The sequence below is a fragment of the Cheilinus undulatus genome, linkage group 3 (assembly GCF_018320785.1).
Source record: "Cheilinus undulatus linkage group 3, ASM1832078v1, whole genome shotgun sequence".
Classification (NCBI taxonomy): domain Eukaryota; kingdom Metazoa; phylum Chordata; class Actinopteri; order Labriformes; family Labridae; genus Cheilinus; species Cheilinus undulatus.
In genome coordinates this window covers 32,033,802-32,054,493 of record NC_054867.1, presented here as the reverse complement: position 1 = coordinate 32,054,493, position 20,692 = coordinate 32,033,802, and the positions used below count along the sequence as shown (strand labels likewise).

Sequence of the window (20,692 nt, the reverse complement as noted above, 5' to 3'; positions counted from 1 at the left end):
AAGAATATTTTTATTGGTCACAATTTCCAAACAGCTCATATTTCTTTAAACTGTACAAATAATGACAAAAAAATAACATCTCATCCTGTGTGTGTTCAATGCTAAAACAGAGATTATCTTGGTTATATATCATGAGATTTCTTTTTTTTTAATTTGATAAACTGTCATTTCTATTACTTTATCACGATGGGAGAAACATATTTTGATAGAAATAACAATGCAAGTGTTACACGTGCATTTAATTTTACTTTATCACTGAAAATACTGTAGATTAACTTAAATGATTATACAAAACACTTCATTAACCATTTGGTATTGTGTAAACATAAACTACAAGAACAAAATAGATACTTAAATGTGACACCTGTTCTTTAAGACAGAGATCAAAAACAGAAAAACTTGGAAAAATTAACCTTGAATTTTTTTTTTAAGTTTAAAGCACTCATTTCAGATAGTTATATTAAACTGATGTTAATGTTTCAATTTCAGTTTACCTTTTCAATGTTTATGTAACTTAGCGAATACTTTTTAAAGGCACTGCATGTGCTGACAATCTAAAAACAAAGGGAAAATAACGAGAAGAACAAGAAGTTAGTTTTTCTTTTTAAATTGCAGTTTATTAGCTGCTCATCTCTGTACCAACAAGAGAGATGAGACTCAATAACAGAGTACAAAAACAAATATCTATAGAAAAGTATGCTTATATTGAAATATGTCCAAAGACGATATAACAAAACATGTAGCTCTCATGTTTTAGGAGCAATCTTGTTGAGTATGATGATAAAATACCAAGTTAACATATTGTACATTTTCTGTGTGTTTTTATACAAAAGTGTCAATGCAAGTCACTCTGTACAACTCTTAACCTTTTAGAAAAGAGGACCTTTTTTAATCCACTGCTGTGCACAATCAGTGTTTGGAAGGCACTTTGCAACAGACCAAAAAGCAGAAAGCAAAATGTTTAGGCCTAAAATTAACCATTTGAAAATATCTCGAGTACCAACACGAGAAAATCAAACATCCCAGTGAAGAAAAAAACACTAATTTCCTTACAGCATCTTGCACTTCTTTCCAATACTACAGAACACAAACGACCCTTCTTTGTTTTAAAGGAGTAAACAGTGCAGAGTGGATCAAAAAAGGAACAAAAATAAACTTGGTCAAAGATGAGAGACAGCTCAGTGAACAGTGAAACTTTGAACTGCCGCCAACCAGTGATCGACATTCAGTCCTCAGCTCAGCTCGCATATTACCACATGCAGCCATAACTTAACATCCCTCCACATGATGGACAACAACAAAAACATGTTTATATGTACACGACCACCATTGACAAACACTGATCATATTGGCTGGGTCATATATATTTATATATATATATATTTATATCAATAGAATGTGTATGTGAATGGTATATACACTTGTTACAATCACAACAGAACCATAAATAATATAGGAATGTACTGAATTTAACAGACTTAATCACTCACAAATAATAATTAAAACAGAAAGAAGGAAACACTAATCAAACACAAGGAATTTACAAAGCAATCATCACACATTCACACACATACAGCTAAAGTCCTTCTCTGTGGGCCTGGGTTTGATTTACATAATGGTACAGATTTCATAACACAAGTAAAAGACCTGTGGAAAACCAACTGTTGTGTGAATTTTGTACTTCTGTAAACACAAGTCTAAAGACTGTTAAGAGCTATGGTTTTGGAAGGCAGCCCATGTTTGTTTTTTAGGTTGTTTTAAGAAAGCCAAATTACACTAACTATAGGAAAATCATCATAATAAATAACCTGTCTGTTTTTATAGGCTGATTATAGAACTATTTTCATTTCAATGCATAACAACAAAAATCTTAGATGAAACATAGGCTCCTGTTGTGTTTTGATTTGAGGAACTCTTCCATTAAGCTTGTCCTCATCACAGGAATCTTCATTCAATTCATACTCAGAGTAAGACACCCTGATAGATAACACACACCCAAACCTAGCGACCAGCAGTGCAAACAGAGTATGTCATCTACCTAAAGCACATCAAAAAGCACAACAGGAGTTGCATGTGATGAAAAGTATGACTGAAATAACCCTAATAATGACATAAAAGTTGCATTAGATATGGTCGGTCCAAAGGGTAAAGGATGTGGGTGTGACTCCAACATTTGACCCTCAGCTGCTACAAAACACACACAAAGCACACATCTCCATTTAACATAATTTTGAGTGAAAAACCTCAAATCACAAGATAATCAATGCACAATTAAAAAAGAACTGTACACAAAACCGAGGGCATGAATAAGTTAATAAAATAGATTCTACATTTCTCAAAATAGATACTGAAAATATACCTGACCTTGGTCCCTGTTCAATATACACGGTTGATTAAACACCAAACATATAAGAGCTGGAAACCTTGTCAACACAAAGGGGTATACATGGCTCATTCCTAACAAGCTCACAGCACGCTTAGAGACACATTTTAAAAGATCTGAAACAATTTATCCATGAAAAATCATTTTTATGCAAAAAATACATTCTGTTTACAGTAGCTCTTACTACTGAGTGAGATCTATTAATACTATTAAGATACCATTAATGTCTGGAAAAATAATAATCCAATAATATCAAATAAAATATCTACAGGTCCTGCAAGAACTTTTAGTTTGCGTTCATTTTGCTACGCCCTGTGAACAAAATGGCGCCTCTTTATCCAGTTCTTTACACCAGTAGTTCTCAAACTGGAGTCCAGGGATCCCTGGGGGTCCGCGAAATAATTTAAAATAAATTATTAAAGTTATGCCATGTCATTCAAAAGCAGATAAATACATAAAGGGACCACAGTGCCATAAACAACCATACTAAACCAATTACTCCCACATACGTCAGCTTTGGGCCAATAAAAACTCAGATATGATTGTAAGATATCACATAAATCTATCACTCGTCATGCATTACTCACTTTGCTTAGGACGCGTTTGGTGTGCAGGTCAAGCTAGCAACAATGAATAAATATTTAAGTGTGTCCACTTCACAAAGTGATGCTAGGCCTGAACCAGCTAAACTGAGTAAATATGATGACTGCTATCTCGATTTTGGTTTTACTGAGAACAGTGACTGAAGACCATAATGTGTTGTGTGTCTTCATGTGAAGCCCGCCAAGCTAAAGCGTCATCTGATAACAAAGCATGTAGAGTTTAAGGACAAAACTAAAGATTTTTTTCCCACAAAAGGTGACGAATACAGCTGCCAGAAAACATGAATGGTGAACCTGACCACAATCTCAGAAAAAGCACAGAGGGCTTCTTATTTGACTGCTCAAAGGATCACAAAAAGTAAGAAACCACACTCAATTGGACAAGAGCTTCTATTTAGGTTGAAGAGTTTAAAATACAGCATCTAGGAGTACAAATGGCAGTTAACATATGTTTAATCAGCGTGAGGGTTATGTGGGGATCCTTTGGCCAGAACCATGTGGGCATTGGTTTTAACGAGCCGAAGCCACACCCACTAACAAGAAATACGACCCTCCCAGATTTGAAAAAAATGCTTTTGAGCAGAGCGCAGCTGCCTAACTCTGTGCCAGAGCAGAGAGACAGAATTTGGGGATTAAATTTACTGTTTTCTGGCACAAATCTCACGATACTTTTAATGACCTGTAGGCCACTGTGGCTGACAGATTTGGGAAATTTACCTCACAATGACCAAAAAACACAGCATGTAGCTGGCTGTTAACTTTCAATGAAGGCAGTGACATTGGCTAACATCAGATTGTACCGAAACGAAATGCTCATGATTCAATATCACTGTAGAATGAGGGGGGGGTGGTTAATTCCCCACCAAGGCTGGTGATGTCAATGGCCCAGATTATTGCCTTGCCCAAATTTAACCAAGCCAGAAAAGAAGTGAACAACGATCTAACAGTCTAAATCAAAATTCAGTCACACATAGATTCCAACATATCTAGTGTGATAAGACACAAAGTTTGGTTTTTTACAGGGACTTTAAAGGTGCTGTGTGTAAAATTGGTGAACATAAAAAACATCAAACAGTCAGATTCTAGATTTCCCTGCCCAGCTCTGATAATAACCATGGCAATAAGATGAATTTCAAAAAAAAAAAAGATATCTACTATTTGGTCCCTTCTGTGGTAAAGTAGAAACATGCAGGATGCAAAAATTCAAGATGGCGGAGTCCATGAAGGGGAATCTCCCCATGTATAAATAAAAGGTGTATTCAAATTAGAAAAAAAAAACATATTTAGGAGATTAGACACCGACTTATATTTTGTTTAATTTTTACCATGTTTGTCTCACTAAATTCTACTTGGCTAAATATTACACACTGTACCTTTAAGAGACAGTCTATTTCACTTTGAATTTATCTGGCAGACACTGCTGCTGGCTTTTACGTCAGATTGCCTTGATTTATTCTTCAGCTCTAACAAAGTATTTACTCATCTATGATCATATTAACTTCTTTGAGGTAGCTTATTAATTTTTTTGTTTTATCTGAGATCATCAGCTTTTAGTGTCTGATGAGCTGCAAGTGAAATTCTGATCTATATACGTTTTAAAATGTGTTCTTAACTATGATACGTTAAATAATAACTTTTTTCAGGTCCTTATGAAGCCTCAGAAAAGCTCATGATAAATGTGTAATGAAATTGCTGTGAGCCTGTTAGGAATGATTCAAGGAAAACTTGCAACAGAATAAAAGGCAATTTAAATCCATGTTCTTAAAAATACCCTTCTTTAAACACAGGGAACATAAATATAAAATTCACAATAATTGTCAGTAATTAACTGGAATTAAGCCTTCCGTAAATACCGCATATTAAAAAATGTTTGTGCATCTAAGAAAGCTCAATTATACCAAAGCAAAGATTTCAACAGAACTTCAACAGATCCATATCAGCAAAGGAAAATTAAACCTTCATGTTTCATTTTAAAGGAAACTTAAACACCATCAACACACTTTTCAGACTCTGAAAAGTAGAAAATGTAAGATTTGTATGGCAGTCTGTGACAAAACAAAAGATAATCACAAACACATTAAGCAATGTGAAGAAACAGAAAAGTAGTCTTGAGGCAAAGTTATTCCCATATACAGAGCATCGTCTGTGGGCGACCCGGCTTTGTCCTAAAAATGAAAGGCTTTGCTTTAAATGAAGGAAATCTGTCACTTCCCTCCAAAGTCGAGTCCACTCTGACCCGCCTCTGCATCCACCAGTGAGGAGGCAAACGCAGACTGGACTATCTGAAAGCCGAACGACTCGAGCAGAGACATGTTTTGTTGAGTAGAGAAGGGGGAGGTCAGGGAGGGGGCCAGCTCGTTTAAGCTCGACCCAGAAACGCCCTGGGCCTTCTGCGCCTTGTGAACTCTGTGCTGGTGCTTGTTGAGGTAGGATTTGGTACGAAAGGCCTGGCCACAGATGGGGCAGATAAACTTTTTCTCGGGGTCTGTTGTCTTGGCTTTTGATCCTTCTGGAGACCCCAACCCCCCAGCAGAGGCTCCATTACAGGCTAAAGAGGGCACTTCAAGCTCCGGCCCGTCTGGTTTCTGTGGAGATTTAAGCTCGTCACTGTTGGGTAATTCCCCAAATGAAGGATCCGATTCTTCTGATTCTAGGTGAGGACATTTTCCGATGTTTTCCTGTCCGTCTGTGGTAAAAATTAAGACAAAGAGAAGGGAGAGAGGGGAAAAGGAGGCAAAAATGAATAAAAATGTTTTATTAAACAGGTTTTGTCAACATTATTTTAATCAAGTAACTGCATGGTCCTGCAGAGATTTTACCTAAGAACACTTTAAGGAAGTCCCAAAAATAAGTACCAAAAGTTGTGGCACTTATTAACCATCAAACACTACATAAAGTAAAGAATACCAACACAATTGCTTCAAATTGTGGATACAACATTAAACTACAGACATCTATATAATTCCATTTGCCCAGTACCCACTGACAGTCCTGCTCTGCTTGTTTAAAAAACTGCCTGTGCTAGCCCACTGGCCCCACCCACCTCCTGCTAGACTGTACTGACCTGTGACCGGCCCATGGACGGGGAAGCCAGGCAGCCCGCCAGAGCGACACTCCCAGAAATATGGAGCCCCACCTGCCTTCCCCGTGAGCAGCTCAGGCTGCAGGCCCAAAGCTGGAGGGCCGGGCTGGGGAAGAGCTGGGTGTCCATGAAAGCGACCCTCTGCCTCAGGTGAGGTGACAAACAGCTGGCGACTGGCGCACAGGTCTGCACGACACCCGGCCAGGGAGAGAGGAGGGGGAGGGGCAGACATAACAGGCGGGCGGAGACCATGTGAACAGAATTACCTTCATTTCATCACCTTTATTTCATCACTAGTGTTTAAAATGCTGCCTGTAAATGGAATAAGCTTGACATGTTTAAATGAAGCTACGATGACTGGATCCTATTACTAAAACTGTCATGGCTGCGTTTGTGCAAAAGCCCTGAATGTGAATCATCTATATGACTAATGAGCTAAATCAATCTAATAAAACACTGTTAAATGGGGTACTTGAGAACGGACTTTTCTCACAGTGTAAATTTTGACTGGTTAAACACAGGTGCAATTTTTTAAAGATTAAAAACTAGAAAGATAATCGAGGAGTACACATCTAAACCAAAGCCAAAAGCACTTCATTCTCAGATAGATATTCACATCTGCCTGCAATTACAGCCTGTGTTTGTCAGGATCTATTACTGGATACATTCTTATTGCTCATGTAGGGATTTGAATCAACTATTAATCGACTATAAAGCAGACTCAAGAAATACTAACAACAGTAGACCTAATCCATAATGTTTTGATGTCTCCTTGGCCCATGCAACAAAATTAAACTTTTGAAAACAGTGCCAGTGGTTTCTTCATACCACAGAAATAACAGTATTACCACTCTGACAGAAGTAATGGCCAGTTGTATTTTAGCTTTATCTCTATGGCCCTGCTGATGCTGTTATAGCACTAGCATACTGTAAAAACAGATAATCCTCACTGATGCAATGTGTTAAACCAGTTCTCCCAGACTACACCTGTGAGAAAAGCATATTCAATTTAAATAAGGTGCTGCATTTACACACAACTTTCTTGTCTCAAAAAAGGAAAACTGCAGTAAAAATAGTGACAGTACACAATTTTGACCAGTGACCAAGAGTGTATCCCATTTCTGTTCTCTTAGCTCATTTTTGATGAGCTTTGCCACTCCAATCTAGAGTTGATTTCAGCGACCAAAAACTATGACTGAAAATGTTAGTTGACTACCTTTTCCCATGAAGAAGATGAGACAAAGACAAGCTAAAAATAGATCTTGGATGATAAGGGGCTTGATGAAAAGTGCATTTAAATTTATCTTAGTTTTGGTCGGACATTCAGAATCCATGATATGAGAGAGCAGGAGCTGTTAGGTAAAGTGAATCTGTAGCTCCTTTGCCTTTCAGCAGTATTGTGCATGGTGAATAGAACATGAGAGTTTGATTTGCTGCAGATTCAGTTTGGCTAGCATTTTTGACTAAAGTGTAAGGACTTCTTACACACTAAAACTATACTAAAATCATGAGGGGTAGAAATGACTGACATCTGTTTAAGATTAAAAGGCATTATATTCTTATTCAGACCTAGTCAATGTAATCAGTGTTTGCCTTTTAATGTAAGATTTCAAATAACGTTTACTTTAAAAAGTGTTTACTTACTGACTACAGTTTTTCTTGTTTCAAAGTTTCCCTGGACCTTGTGGTTCAAAGACATAGTCAGCTGCCTTCAACCTATAGTCAGCTCTACATGAATCAAGCTGCTGTTCCAATAAACATTTCTAATATAGTGACATGAATTCTTCCAGTCATGTCAAACTCATACCAGAAGCAATAACGGGAGGTTATCGTCACAGAATGACCTCACAACTAAATGTGTAATCTACTCATTTTTTATTGGTTCATGGGGAAAATGGAATGAAGTCTGATGCTGCCCTAAACAAACACTTAAAAGTTACTGCATACATTTAGTAGAGAGAGTCAGTTAATTTTGGACTCTAATTTTAGTTTCTATGTATTTATTTAGAGTAGTTTTATAAAACTAGGGAAACCTTTACAGCACATAAATAGTTCCTAATCTCTTCTTCACAACAAGGAATATATAGTAGGATATTAATCTAACACTGGTATCATTACAGACAGATGCCAAAAAAAAAAAAACAACCAAACGAATAAACAAAAAAGGTATCAAATCAGTATTGGCACTTGAATAGCTGGATAAGTGCATCGCTTAATTTAAGATTACATTTTTGGGGCGCTGATGATATTACAATTAGGTTGACTCCTATGTAGAATGGCTTTAGTCCTAAAAGCTGGCGGCTCAGGAACAAATTCAAACTGCGGCTCCTCCACTGCATGCCATTTTCCACCCACTCTCTTGCCCGGATTTTCTTCTCTATTCCCTGTCCTGTCAAAATAAAGGACAGGACAGGGAATAGTTTTCCCAGCAAGGCAAGACATCAAAAAGACCAAATTACTTCTAAAAATTTCCCCAATGATAATTATCTAATAAGTCATTTTTTTACTGACAGAGACTACATCACATTTTTAGAGGCTTGCATCATTTTTCAGAATAAGTCTAGCTCAAAAAGGACACTAAATATCTCTTAATTTCTGTAAGTGGTAATTGCATCTGCAGCAGATTATTCACCTTGATGCAGTTTCAAACACATGGATATGATCGGCTTTAATGATTTAATGATACCTTTTTCAAATCTCTTGCACTCATTCACTAAACACTGTCACTGTTTTTCCTGAGGCACACAGTTTAGTTCACAGTGCACTGTCTCTATTTCACTGCTTCTTCCACAAAGACAGCACAATTACAAAAGTTTCAATGAACCCCGGGCAAATGGAGCACACATAAGAACGATCATGCAACATTGCTTTTTTAAACAACTGTCTGATCGACCAGCCAAGCAAAAACAGACACTGTTTGCCATGGCCATGCTGGACAAACACACACAAATCCAAAGAAAAAGAAGCAAAAGTGGCACAGCACCCTAACTTCTTTTATGGACATGAGTCAGAATCAACAACTGTAATGGCTAGACAACTTGCATGTGTTCCGCTACTGTTTGTACTCAGAAAAACTTCAAATTTATGTGCACAAAATATTCTATATTCAAAGCATCCAAAAGAATTATGTCTCAATCTAAATAACTTTAAAGTATAGGGTTTACAGGGTCTTTACCAGCCAAACTACAGAATGTTGTAATTACAGTGCTGTGGAAATGTATTTGCTCCCTTCCTGATTTCTTATTTTTTGCATATTTTTCAGTAATATGACAATTTAGTAGTAGACAAAGATAACAGGAGTAAATACAAAGCGCAGTGATAAGTTCATTAATTTTCATGATTTCATTTTCGATATATATTTTTTTTCAAAGCTGGGTTTAATTCCACTGGCCACACCCGGGCCTGATGACAGCCAGACCTGTTGATTCCAGAAATCACTTCAATAGAACCTGTCTGACAAAGTAATGTAAGCTAAAAGATCTCAAAAGGCAACACATTATGCCACCATCTAAAGAAATTCAAGAACATGTGAGAAACAAAGTCATACACATCTATTAGTTTGGAAAGGGTTACAAAGCAATTTCTAAGGCTTTGGGACTCCAGTGAACAATGGTATCTCTCCAGGTATCCTCCCAGCTGACCCTGCCTTGATGCCCACTGGGGTCCCTGGCCCCAGTGTTTATTTAGCACTCTGGCCATCAAAAGCATCCAGGTCTCAATAGATTATAGAAAGACAGGGAGGACCAAGGAACAAAAAACTCATGACTAGGGGTGGGCGATATGGAAAAAAAAAATCATATCACAATTTTTTATGGCCAGACGATCTCAATTTTATCACGATTTTTTTTCATTAAATTTCTAAGACAAATTTGCAAGTTAGTGGCCAGAAAAAAAACAACATTTTCTCTGATTTTCTCTATTTCTTCTGTACCATCCTGTTGGCCAATGCATTACATGTATATGTGTGTGTGTGTGTGTGTGTGTGTGTGTGTATATATGTGTGTGTATATATATATATATTAAAGTTCCAAACATTTATTCTCCTGCATTCTGATTTATTCTGTCTTCTGGAACCAATTTCTAAATTTTCTGCATCACTTTAGAATTATTATGTGTCTTCGTCTGTGTTTTAAAATCTACTTTACTGTTTATTAAGCACATTTAGACACTTTGATTTGAATTTTACAGTATATGGTCCTCAAAAAGAATTCCTGCAGCTGAAGCTTTAAACAAGTAGCCTGTTCATACAGTATGCAATTTAACATCACATTTACTTCAGCCTTGTTTACAGACTGCCAAATGAAGAAAATAAAAATATGACAAACATATAAAAATGACACATATTTGATGAATTTTTGAGACATGTGGTTATGCAGTTAAGTAGTGACTGTATGTTATTTTAACACAATTCTGATTTTTATTCTGCTCTGAATAAGGCTGTGATGAGCAGTGACATAAACGTGTCACTCTGGCACCTGCCTGCTGCTTACAATGAAGGAGAGAAGAGGAGGAAAGGCAAGATTACGTGCTGCAGCGGTGTGAATGTAGGCAAAAGAAATGCATGTAAATCAATGATTTTACTGTTTAAAACATTTTCTATTAAGGATCCATGTCTGGACTTCGTGGACATCACTGTCTCCCTCCGTAAAAAGACGCTGATGTTATAACATTTCACTCGTGACTGTTTTATCCCGACGCTTACTTGCCAGGTAGAAAGGCTTGTAAATAACTTGGAAGATAGTAATTGAAAGCAGAACTGTTGTATCAGTTACAACAGTAGGCTATCTGCCTCAGAAACACTTTACTCCGGTGACCGCGGTATGCTTCATCTCTCTTCCCTGTGCAGATTGTGCAAATAAATATTTTTTTTCCACACTGATGGTTCAGAAAACCAAGACGAAGCTTCGTATAAGAATTAGAAATCGTCATGAGAACTAAATCTTAAGTTTCACTTTCACTTTAAATGTAAGGCTCCGCTGCATGGGGGGGCAGCAAAGAGCAAGAAGTAGTAGAGCCGATCCTATGATAAAACAGATTAAGCAGATCGCCAATACATTCTATTTCTTCACAACCTGAGATCGCCTTATCACACACCCCTTGCAGCATCTAAGGCATCCCCAAATGCCCTGGTCTTTGTTTTGACCCAGTAAACATGCATTCCCAACATTTCAGCCTCCTCACTCAGCAAGCTAAGAGCCCTCACAAGGAGATTTACAGTCTCTGCAAGGATCACAGGTGCTGTCACTCATACAGGAGGTCATAAAAACCCAGAAAAACATATGAAGACCTGCAGGCCTCACTTGACTCAGTTAAGGTCAGTGTTCAGGATTCAACAAGAAGAGGCAAAATTGCCATCCATGCTCTAAGGTGAACAACTACTGATCAAAAAGAACACAAAGGCTCGTCTCAAATTTGTCAAAAACAACTTGAGGATCCCTAAGACTTTTGAAAAAAAAAAAAATTCCGTGGACTGACAAAAGTTGAAGTTTTCGGAAGGTGTACATCCGATTATCTGGCATAACACTAACACAGCATTTCATCAGAAGGATGTCACACCAAGAGTCAAACATGGTGGTGATAGTGTGATGGTCTGGTGTTACTTCACTGCTTCAGGACTTGGAACACTTGCCATGATTGGTGGAACCATAAGTTTAACTCTCCAAAAGAAAATACTGAGGGAGAATGTCTGGCCATCACTTTGTGACCTCAAGCTCAAGCACTCCCGGGTTGTGCAGCAGGACAATGAGCCTAAAGAAACCAAAAAGATCTACCGCTAAAAGGCTATACAAAGACAAATAAATGAAGGTTCTGGAGTGGCTTAGTCAAGGTCCAGAGTTGCATCTAATGGTATGACCTTAAAAAGGTTGTTCATGCTTGAAAACCCTCAAATGTGGCAAAAATAAAACAATTCTTTAAAGATGAGTGGGACAAAAATCCTCCACAGTGATGTGACAAACTCTTCGGCAGTTATCTCAAAAGCTTGCTTGCAGTTGTTGCTGCCAAGGGATGCACAAAAGCAGTTATTAGGTTTAGGGGACAACTACTTTTCACACAGGACCACATGGGTTTGGAGGACTTTTTCCCTTAATAAATGAAATCATCATTTAAAAACTGCATTTTGTATTTACTCCTGTTATCTCTATTTAATATTAAAATTGGTTTCATGATTTAAAACTGTTCCATGTTTCAAAAATAAGAAATCAGGAAAGGGTAAATACTTTTTCACAGCACTGAAGTTATAGTTTCATATGATTTTTTTTTCCTAATGAATCTCTTAGCTGTTTTCAAAACTGCACTCCTGAAAAATTGAGGCTGCCCCTGAAATCTTTATTTGCTTGTTAACACATGCATCTCACAGAGGAGGACTATCTCTGTTGGACAGGCATAGGGGTGGGAAGAGCTCATGAAGTAGGACATAATGAATAAAAACAATGTTTTGGAATTGGCAGATGAAGCAACAAAGTCTGACTCTTTATGACCATTTCTGCCTTCACATCAGTGTTACATGTAGTTTGACATATTCCCCATATCAACAAAAGAGCTATAAAATATATCTCCAAACAGAAAACATAATGAGGCAGTTTCATTATGTGCACAGTTTGCATGCTGGCCATGGTACAAATGCCCCCCACCCTCTCACTCTAGCTCACATTGAGCCTTCCAACATTTACTCATCAGCTCACCCCAGCAGAAAACACCTCACCAATCTAGGCCTGAGATGAGTAAACCAAACTTCAGAAAACATTCTGATATTACCAACACTGACTACATGCCTGATCACATTCTGCTTATGTAATCTGCAGTTTACACTAAAATATTTGATGCAGAAAGAGGTGTTTTCCAGTCACCATCAAAAAGACAACCAGCGTATGAAAGTGCTCAACAGCAAACGTGAACAAGCTTGGCAGCAGAGGCTAATGTATACATATGCTTGTTTTTTTTAAACATACACAAAGATGTAGCAGCATGTTTCTTAAAAAAGCAGCAGAGCAAACAAAAGCCAGAAACATGAACACTGGGGACGGGGCGGGCGGCTGCTTGCCTTCCACTGAGCACTGGCGTCCCATGTGGTAAGGGGTGCCGTTGTGCATCTGCAGCTCCCCCCTTGGCTCAGGGAAGGTATGCATTGTGGTAGAGGGGGGCAGAGGAGAGCCATGGTGTGTCTTTATATGCACCTTAAGGTAGGACGCAGTGGAGAAACCTGGGACCAGAAGAACAGAGAACAAGGCAGTTGTTTGACACACTCGAGGCCTTGACTATGAAGGGAACTCCTGCTGGGTGGTGACAAGTTCATAGGTTTTGAAGCTTAGAGTGATGCTGTGATTGGTTTGATGCTATTCATCGCTCTGTCTTTATCTCACTACAGTGAGCATCACAAGTGGAAAAAATCTAAATTCCTGTAGGGTGCCAGTAAACTGTGATGAACACTGGGAAAAGATTCTGCTGGAGAACAAATCAACGCAGTTTTATCTTTGTTTCAGTTTTCCATTAACTGATACATCTACAGGGACAAAATCTGGTTTTATTCCATCTAACTTAATCAAGAAAAAACAATACAAGTTTCATACTGGAAAATACTTAAACTTATATATCTTTTAACTTAGATCTGCTCTTCTGATCTAGTTCTAGTATGCTGCCATTAACCTACACAGTGTACTATTTTAGTCACATTATTGAGCATTTCATTTTTTCTGTATTGGATACAAAAGGGTTCCCTTTGTTTCTTGTACAGAAAGATGGGATCAATTATCAAAAACAAAAACAAAAAGTACAACCAAATCCCAGAGAAAAAAGTAGTTTGTTGTGTTCATGGACACAATTAATGGCCAAATAGGATCAAGAACAAAACTTTTACCAATATCAAATACCCTGGAATGCCATTTACTCTTACCATTATTCAACATAAGCAATAATGTAGAATTATTTGAGTGGCAACCACCAGAAGGTGATCATAGTTTGACCAGAGTAGGACTCCAGAGTTGCACAATATTCTACTCAAGTCAATTAACTTTGATGAATTGAAATGCATCTTTAACCCCCATAAAGACAAGGGGAGATGCCCTCATTCAAGGCATTTGCCTCTTTACATTGCCTGTTCAAGGCAGCACAATTATGCCTGATACACCGTGCCTTAATGTCACGTGTGGAGGACAACTGACAGAGCAAATCTAGTCTGTCAATGAGCCAGTACCTGAGGTAGAAATAGAGGCAAAACAGAATCAGAGACAGGGGATGGGCCAACCTTCTGTGTGTGTCCTATGTTTGTTCCTGGTATGCTTATTTAACCCTCTACTGCTTCTGCAATGGTGTAACACTGTAGTGTAAATATAAGGGGTTTTATGCTTTGTCATGTGTCTGGGAAACAATATGTATGCTTCTTTCTTTATACAACAAATGCCAGTTTTTGCAAATAAAATACTACCTCCCTTTTAAGATCGAGGTGATAGCAGCAGTAGCCTACAAATATAGTGCTCAGACAGACACTGGTATGACTAAACATCAAGTGCCCCCCCCCCCCCTTTTCAAAGAGAGCGCTTCACTGACATAGCCGTCTGGTGCTGCTCAGTTCAAAGTGGAACCAGGAAGAGCAAACCACATCTGTCAGTATCTGTCTCGATATGGGACAGTTTGCTCAGAGGGGACCTGCAGCTGTGTGGAGGTACTTTTAAAAATTACCTTTGTTGCAAATGCCACAGTAGTTATGTGTCCCTTCACTGTGTTTCTTGAGGTGGTCCGTCATGTAGGCAGCTCGCAGAAACTTGCCACAAACTTTGCAGGGAATTTTGTCCTCGTGACATGCAAGGTGTGACCGGAGACGATCTCTTGTGGCAAAAGAGGCATTACAGATCTGAAACACACAGAACATTTCAACATCCTTTTAACAATCATGAGATTTGGGTTTTCACAAAACTTAGACTATTATCATTGGCTCTTATTTATTACCTGGCACTTGTGGGGTCTTTCTGTAGTGTGAACCTGTTTGATATGTCCATTCAGGTGGTCTGGTCTGGAAGGACAAAATAAATAGCATGTGTCAAATAAATCTGATACAAATCATTTACACTTTAGGCTACTGCAGGTGCTATACACATTAAGTGAATTCAGGCATTGGTTTTATCTTTTTAAATTATTTACTAGATATTAAGAACCCCCCAAAAAGGTTTGAATGTATGTTCAAAGCAATATATATTAAAAACATTGAATATTTCCTAGATGTCTAAATGTTTACCTGTCATACTACTTTTTTTGCTGCCACTGTGTTGTAAAAATAAAAGCAAAAATGTTACTTTGGGGTTAATAATTATAAAATGTTTGCTGGTCACTATAATAATCAGTCAGTAAAATAACAGATGAATGAAGAATGTCAAAAATTGAGGTATTAAAGACAAAAAATACAAATGTTGTAGTCTAAAGACATTTCTACAAATGTAATATTATCTAAAATAAAAACAATTAGGAAAAAGGGGAATCAGGAGATGTTTTAAGAATAATTAAACTCAAAGTAGTTACTATACTGAGACTGGACCAATGCAATTTTTTGGCAGAAATTCTGTGAGATAGATAGATATATATATATATATATATATATATATATATATATATATATATATATATATATCTTAGAACTGTATTTGTTGTATCTATCTATCTATATAAATATATAAATATATATATATATATATAGTGCATTCAGACAGTACTCCTCAGACTCCCTTCACCTTTTTCAGTTTTGTTATGTTGCTGCCTGATGCTAGAGTGAATTAAACACTTTTTCCTCATTAATACATGCTCAGTACTCCACAAAGACAAAGTGAAAACAGAATTTTTTATTTTTTGTTGCAAAAAGAAACAACTGAAGTACAACCTTGACATTAATATGAGACCCTTTCTTTGCAATAATACTTAAAAGTTAGCTCAGGTGCCTCACATTTCTCTTGATTGTTGTTGAGATGTTGCTACACCTTGATGGAGTTCGCCTGTGGTAAATTAAACTGATTGAACATGATTTGCAAAGGCACACACCTCTCTATAGAAGGCTACACCGCTGACAATGCATATCAGAGCAAAAATCAAGCCATAAGGTCAACGTAATGGCCTGCAGAGCTCAGAGAAAGGATTGTTACCAGGCACGGATCTGGGGAAGGCTACAAAAAAATTCTGCTGCACTGAAGGCTCCCAAGAGCTCCATATTTCTCAAATGCAAGAAGTTTGGCACAACCAGGGCTTTGCCAAGAGTTTGGTACTCAGCCATACTGAGCAATCAGGGGAGAAGGGCCTTAGCAAGAAAGGTGACCTAGAACCCAATGGTCACTCTGACTGAGCTCCAAAGATCCTGTGTGGAGATGGGGCAAAGTTCCAGAAGGACAACCATCACTGAAGCCCTCCAGCGATCTGGGCTTAAGCAGAGTGGCTGGGCAGAAGTCCCTCCTCAGTGCAAAACACATGGAATCTCACTTGGAGTTTGCAAAAAATGCAACTAATGGACTCTTAAGACTGTGATAAACAAGATTCCCTGGTCTGTTGAACCCAAGATTGAACTGTTTGGCCCAAAACAGTAAACAATTCTAAACATTATGTCGGAGGAAACCAGGCACCGCTCATCAACCGCCAAATACCATCCCAAAAGTGAAACATGATGGTGGCAGCATCATGCTGTGGGGGTGTTTTTCAGCAGCAGGGACTGCAAGACTGGTCAGAGTTGAGGAAAGCTAAATGGAGCAAAGTACATAAATATCCTCAATGAAAACCTGTTCCTCAGGGCTCAGGACCTCAGACAGGGCCAAAGGTTCACCTTCCAACATGAAAAAGACCCTACGCACACAATGCTACCAAAAGTGCTTCAAGTAAGTACCCTTTACTAGTACAATACAGTCTGAACACTCATGTCAATGTGACATTTCATTTTTTTCCATTTATAAAATTTGCAAAAGTTCTAAAATTTTGTTTTTCACTTTATAATTAACAGTGCTGAGTGTAGATAAATCAGAAAAAAATGAATTTAAATGACTGTAGCATCAGGCTGCAACATAACAAAATAAAAAAGTAAGGGGCATCTTAATGTGCTCTGAATGCACTGTATTTAAGAATATTTTGGTACGTTGCTTTGAACAATTTGTGACTTAAAGTAAGGTCTATAATCATGAGGACAGTGGTACAATTTTAATCATTTTGCTTCTGATCACCACTACAATAAATCTGAAATTAAATAATCCTTATGTGACTGAGGTCTGGACTTTAAGCTTTAATTTAATCGGTTTCACAAACTATGACTTTAAATATTTAGGAATAATACAGACATTTTACAGTACCTTCATTGTCAGTAGATCAAAATATTTGGACAATCACTGGCAAGCACCTTCATGTTATGGTGTGATCTTTTCCCTCATTACACCAAGACAGATGAAGCTTATAAAAGGTCCGGAGATGATTTAAAGTGTTATATTGAAATTTGATGGCTTAGGTTGGACAAGAGTTCTCAATATGAGATCCAATATAAATACAGGAAGGCAGGAAGGACAGATGTGATTTTACAGGAAAACATCTAAAAGGCCTCCCCTGGTCTAGAAACAGACTCTTTGGATAGACAAAACATAAGATTAACTTGTACCAAAATTTTGGAGCAGAAAAGTATGGAGAAAGACACAAACATTTTATTTTAAAAAATGAAATGAATTAATGAAAGGGCCCTGAGCTCATGATCCAAATAATACCATATCATCTTTCAAACATGGTAGAGGCCATTGTCGTAGCATAGGCATCTTTGACTGCCAGTTGAACAGGTTGACTGGCGTTTATTGATGTGACTGCTGACAGAAGTAGCAAGATAAATGCTACAAGGCTTCTCTCTCCGCTCAAATTCAGACAAATTTTGCTAAACTGAGGTTGGTGCTTTATAGAGCAGATGGATATGTGCTCCATTGCAGTGAAGAAGTAAAATGATGAAAAAGTGTTAAAAAAACTAAAGAACCTTATATCGGCATGTATTTAGCCCCCAAAGCAGCAGGGGGTGATGGAGAGTTTATGAGAGAGCCTGAGAAAACTGACTCTAGGAGGACTGTTTGTGTGGCTGTAGGCAAGTAACACAGATGATAAGTCACTGTGTAAAGGTTCTCTTGTTTTCTTGACACAGAAACTCCACATATAAGTAAACACCAATCTTAGGATTTCATGTTTGCAAAAAAGTGGCCTTTAAATTGCTGATACAAGGAGAAACTCACACTTGAGCATCCAGTGCCAATTGATTTACACTAACTCATAATAATCAAAACAATGTTTTTCTCATTTAATTGTTTTAGGACTAGATCCAGCCATTTGGCTGCAGGTGCAGGTGATACTGACTGTACCTTGTCTGGGTGTTAAAAGGATTAAAACATTCATGAGGAACTGTCATGACCTGCTTTTATCACTTTAGCTTAGCTGCACAATTATAGGTGACTGCATGAACTAATTTAATACCCGTTTACGGATTTATCATACGGGAGGAGGATCACTGAGGAAAAACATGTTCTATACAGTCTATTAAAACAACCATGCATACTAATTTGTGCAAAGACCCTTGAATAATAGTATTATGTCTATAAAACTAACAATAAACAAATATTTTTCATAGTAAATAGTGATAGACCTACCTTGAAAACCCTTTACCACAGCTTTGGCAAACATACGGTTTGCCAACTGACCCGTCATGGGACCGCACATGGTATGACATCCTGTCCTTGCGTTTGAACCGGAGCCCGCACACATGGCATGCATATGGCTTCTCCCCGGAATGAGAGAGCTTGTGTCGGTTTAGGTGATAAACATCCCGGAAAACTTTACCGCAGATGTCACAACCAACATGCCGCCTTGTCCTCTCCCGTTTTCGGCCGTTATCAATGGTCAGCCCTCCGTTTTCCACCACCCCAGGCTGAGACATCAAAGACATGCCGCCCGCTGTTGACAGGCTGTCACCGGCATTGTTTACACCGCTGGTGTTAGCTCCATGTTGCGCTTCATGATTCTTCAAGCGGGAAGCCTCTGTAAAAGCCTTCCCACAAGTCCCACATGGGAACAATATAGTTTCCTTCTGCGCATCATTGTTAAAGTTTAAAATTTCCACAACCCCGCCACCTTTCTTTGGTCTCCCCCTGCTTCTTTTCGACCCAGGAGAGCCAGCGTCGTGTTGAAACGTGCTCCCCGATATTTCCGTTGTCGGGGAAACAGACAGTCCTTCCACGGGCTCTAACACTGGCACCGACGATTCGCCGCCGTCCTCTAATAACACGGCGGCAGTGTCTTCGCCTCCATCCACATGCATTTGTGTATTGTTAGCAAAGCTTCGACCGTTTACCAGCATTCCCGTTCCGTTTACAAGATCATGTTGTGCCACGGAGAAACCCAGCTCCGTGGCTGCCGTGGCCTGGAAGAGGCTGGCGTCTGCTCCGCGCGACGTCGGGACAGGAATTTGTACGTTGGACTGTTTGATTACCTCCTGACATATCTCAATGACTGACCGCATCAGCAGAAACTTGGCAGCTGTCATTAACTCCGGGAAGCACTCAAGACGCACCACAATCCTTGACGTATAGGCAAAGTCCAGAACGTCTTTAAAAACTTTGGGGCTAATGGTGTGCATCTCCAGCTCCTTAGCATCGCTGTCACCCTCCGACTGGCGGCTGAAGACCGATTCGAAATACTCACTGCACGCCGCCAGCACAGCTTTGTGAGCGGGGAAGCTCTCCTCCCCGACGCGTAAGACCACATCGCAGAACCTGCCTCCATCTTTCCTCTGAACGTTGAGGTTGTGTAGCATCTCCGCACTGTGCTTGCTCACCTGGTAGGTGTACGAAGAAGTCCAAGACGGCTCCGCTACCTTCTCCATGCCGAATGCATCAAATAACAATAGATGTTAACGGCAACGGTCGGAGAAATTACGAATTTTTACTTTCCTTATCTAACACTTGATACCAGCTAGCTAACGTTTCAGAATCCTAAACCAACAGCCCCTCCCGTCGATTTAGCATCTACCGTTAAACGCTAGCAGTAGCAGCAGCGAAAAATGGCAGCCCCCCAGCTTCCTGTGAACTGTGACCCTGGTTTCGTGAGGGGTGGGGGTCGCTCTTGTTTGTGAAAAATATCTCCCTGAGGTTTGATACTGACGGATATTTCTCTCAGTCATTCCCCTGCAGTGAATCCAGTCGATGTGAGGAGTGGAGGCTCAACATTCACGGGGTCTTTCTTGTTTATACTCCAAAATATGAACATGCAAGTCTCTTCCTGCTTAGTCTGGTGATAAAACCCCTCCCCCAACCCACCACAAACACTGAATAAAGCTCCTTTACTGAGCACGAGCGCAGCCTGCCAGCCCATTCAATATTCAAGTAAAATATTATACTGTAAAACCCACTTCAGGTCACCTTAACATGACAAAAATAACTAAAATCACTTAAGTTTACTGTAGGCAAACACGAGCAGAGTCAATATAGCCATACTAAGGCATGAGCTTTACCAATTTATCAGGTTCTATCAAGGAAAGTACATTTCATTTTATAAATTCTATTTTGTTCTATGCCACTAATGCATTTTTGGAAGAAAAATGTCTTTAGTGCTCTAGAAATTACATTAATAGTTTTAATGTCTAATTTT

At 38.7% G+C, this 20,692-nt stretch overlaps 1 protein-coding gene across 2 annotated transcripts; it reads right to left on the bottom strand.

Annotated features, from left to right (window-relative positions):
- Nucleotides 1-45: 45 nt before the first annotated feature.
- patz1 (POZ/BTB and AT hook containing zinc finger 1) lies at nt 46-20,300 on the bottom strand. 2 transcript variants are annotated; one of them, XM_041780977.1, is made up of 6 exons: nt 18,697-20,300; nt 15,011-15,074; nt 14,744-14,915; nt 13,110-13,268; nt 6,050-6,253; nt 46-5,671 (listed from the first exon to the last, which is right to left on the bottom strand). In XM_041780977.1, the coding sequence occupies exons 1-6, from the start codon at nt 19,926-19,928 to the stop codon at nt 5,190-5,192; spliced, it is 2,313 nt and encodes a 770-aa protein (XP_041636911.1). In that variant the 5' UTR covers nt 19,929-20,300; the 3' UTR covers nt 46-5,189. The 2 variants fall into 2 exon arrangements, with proteins under 2 accessions (XP_041636911.1, XP_041636921.1); XM_041780987.1 differs by lacking the exons at nt 6,050-6,253; nt 13,110-13,268.
- Nucleotides 20,301-20,692: the final 392 nt, after the last annotated feature.

Bases quoted from the DNA above. Each gene is read 5' to 3' on its own strand.
- patz1 (XM_041780977.1), bottom strand. From the start codon at position 19,928: ATGGAGAAGGTAGCGGAGCCGTCTTGGACTTCTTCGTACACCTACCAG. The intron at 14,916-15,010 runs GTAATAAATAAG...TGTGTGTTTCAG, and splicing joins AAAGACCCCACAAGTGCCAG to ATCTGTAATGCCTCTTTTGC. The intron at 6,254-13,109 runs GCAAGCAGCCGC...GGTGTCGTGCAG, and splicing joins ACGCCAGTGCTCAGTGGAAG to ACCTGTGCGCCAGTCGCCAG.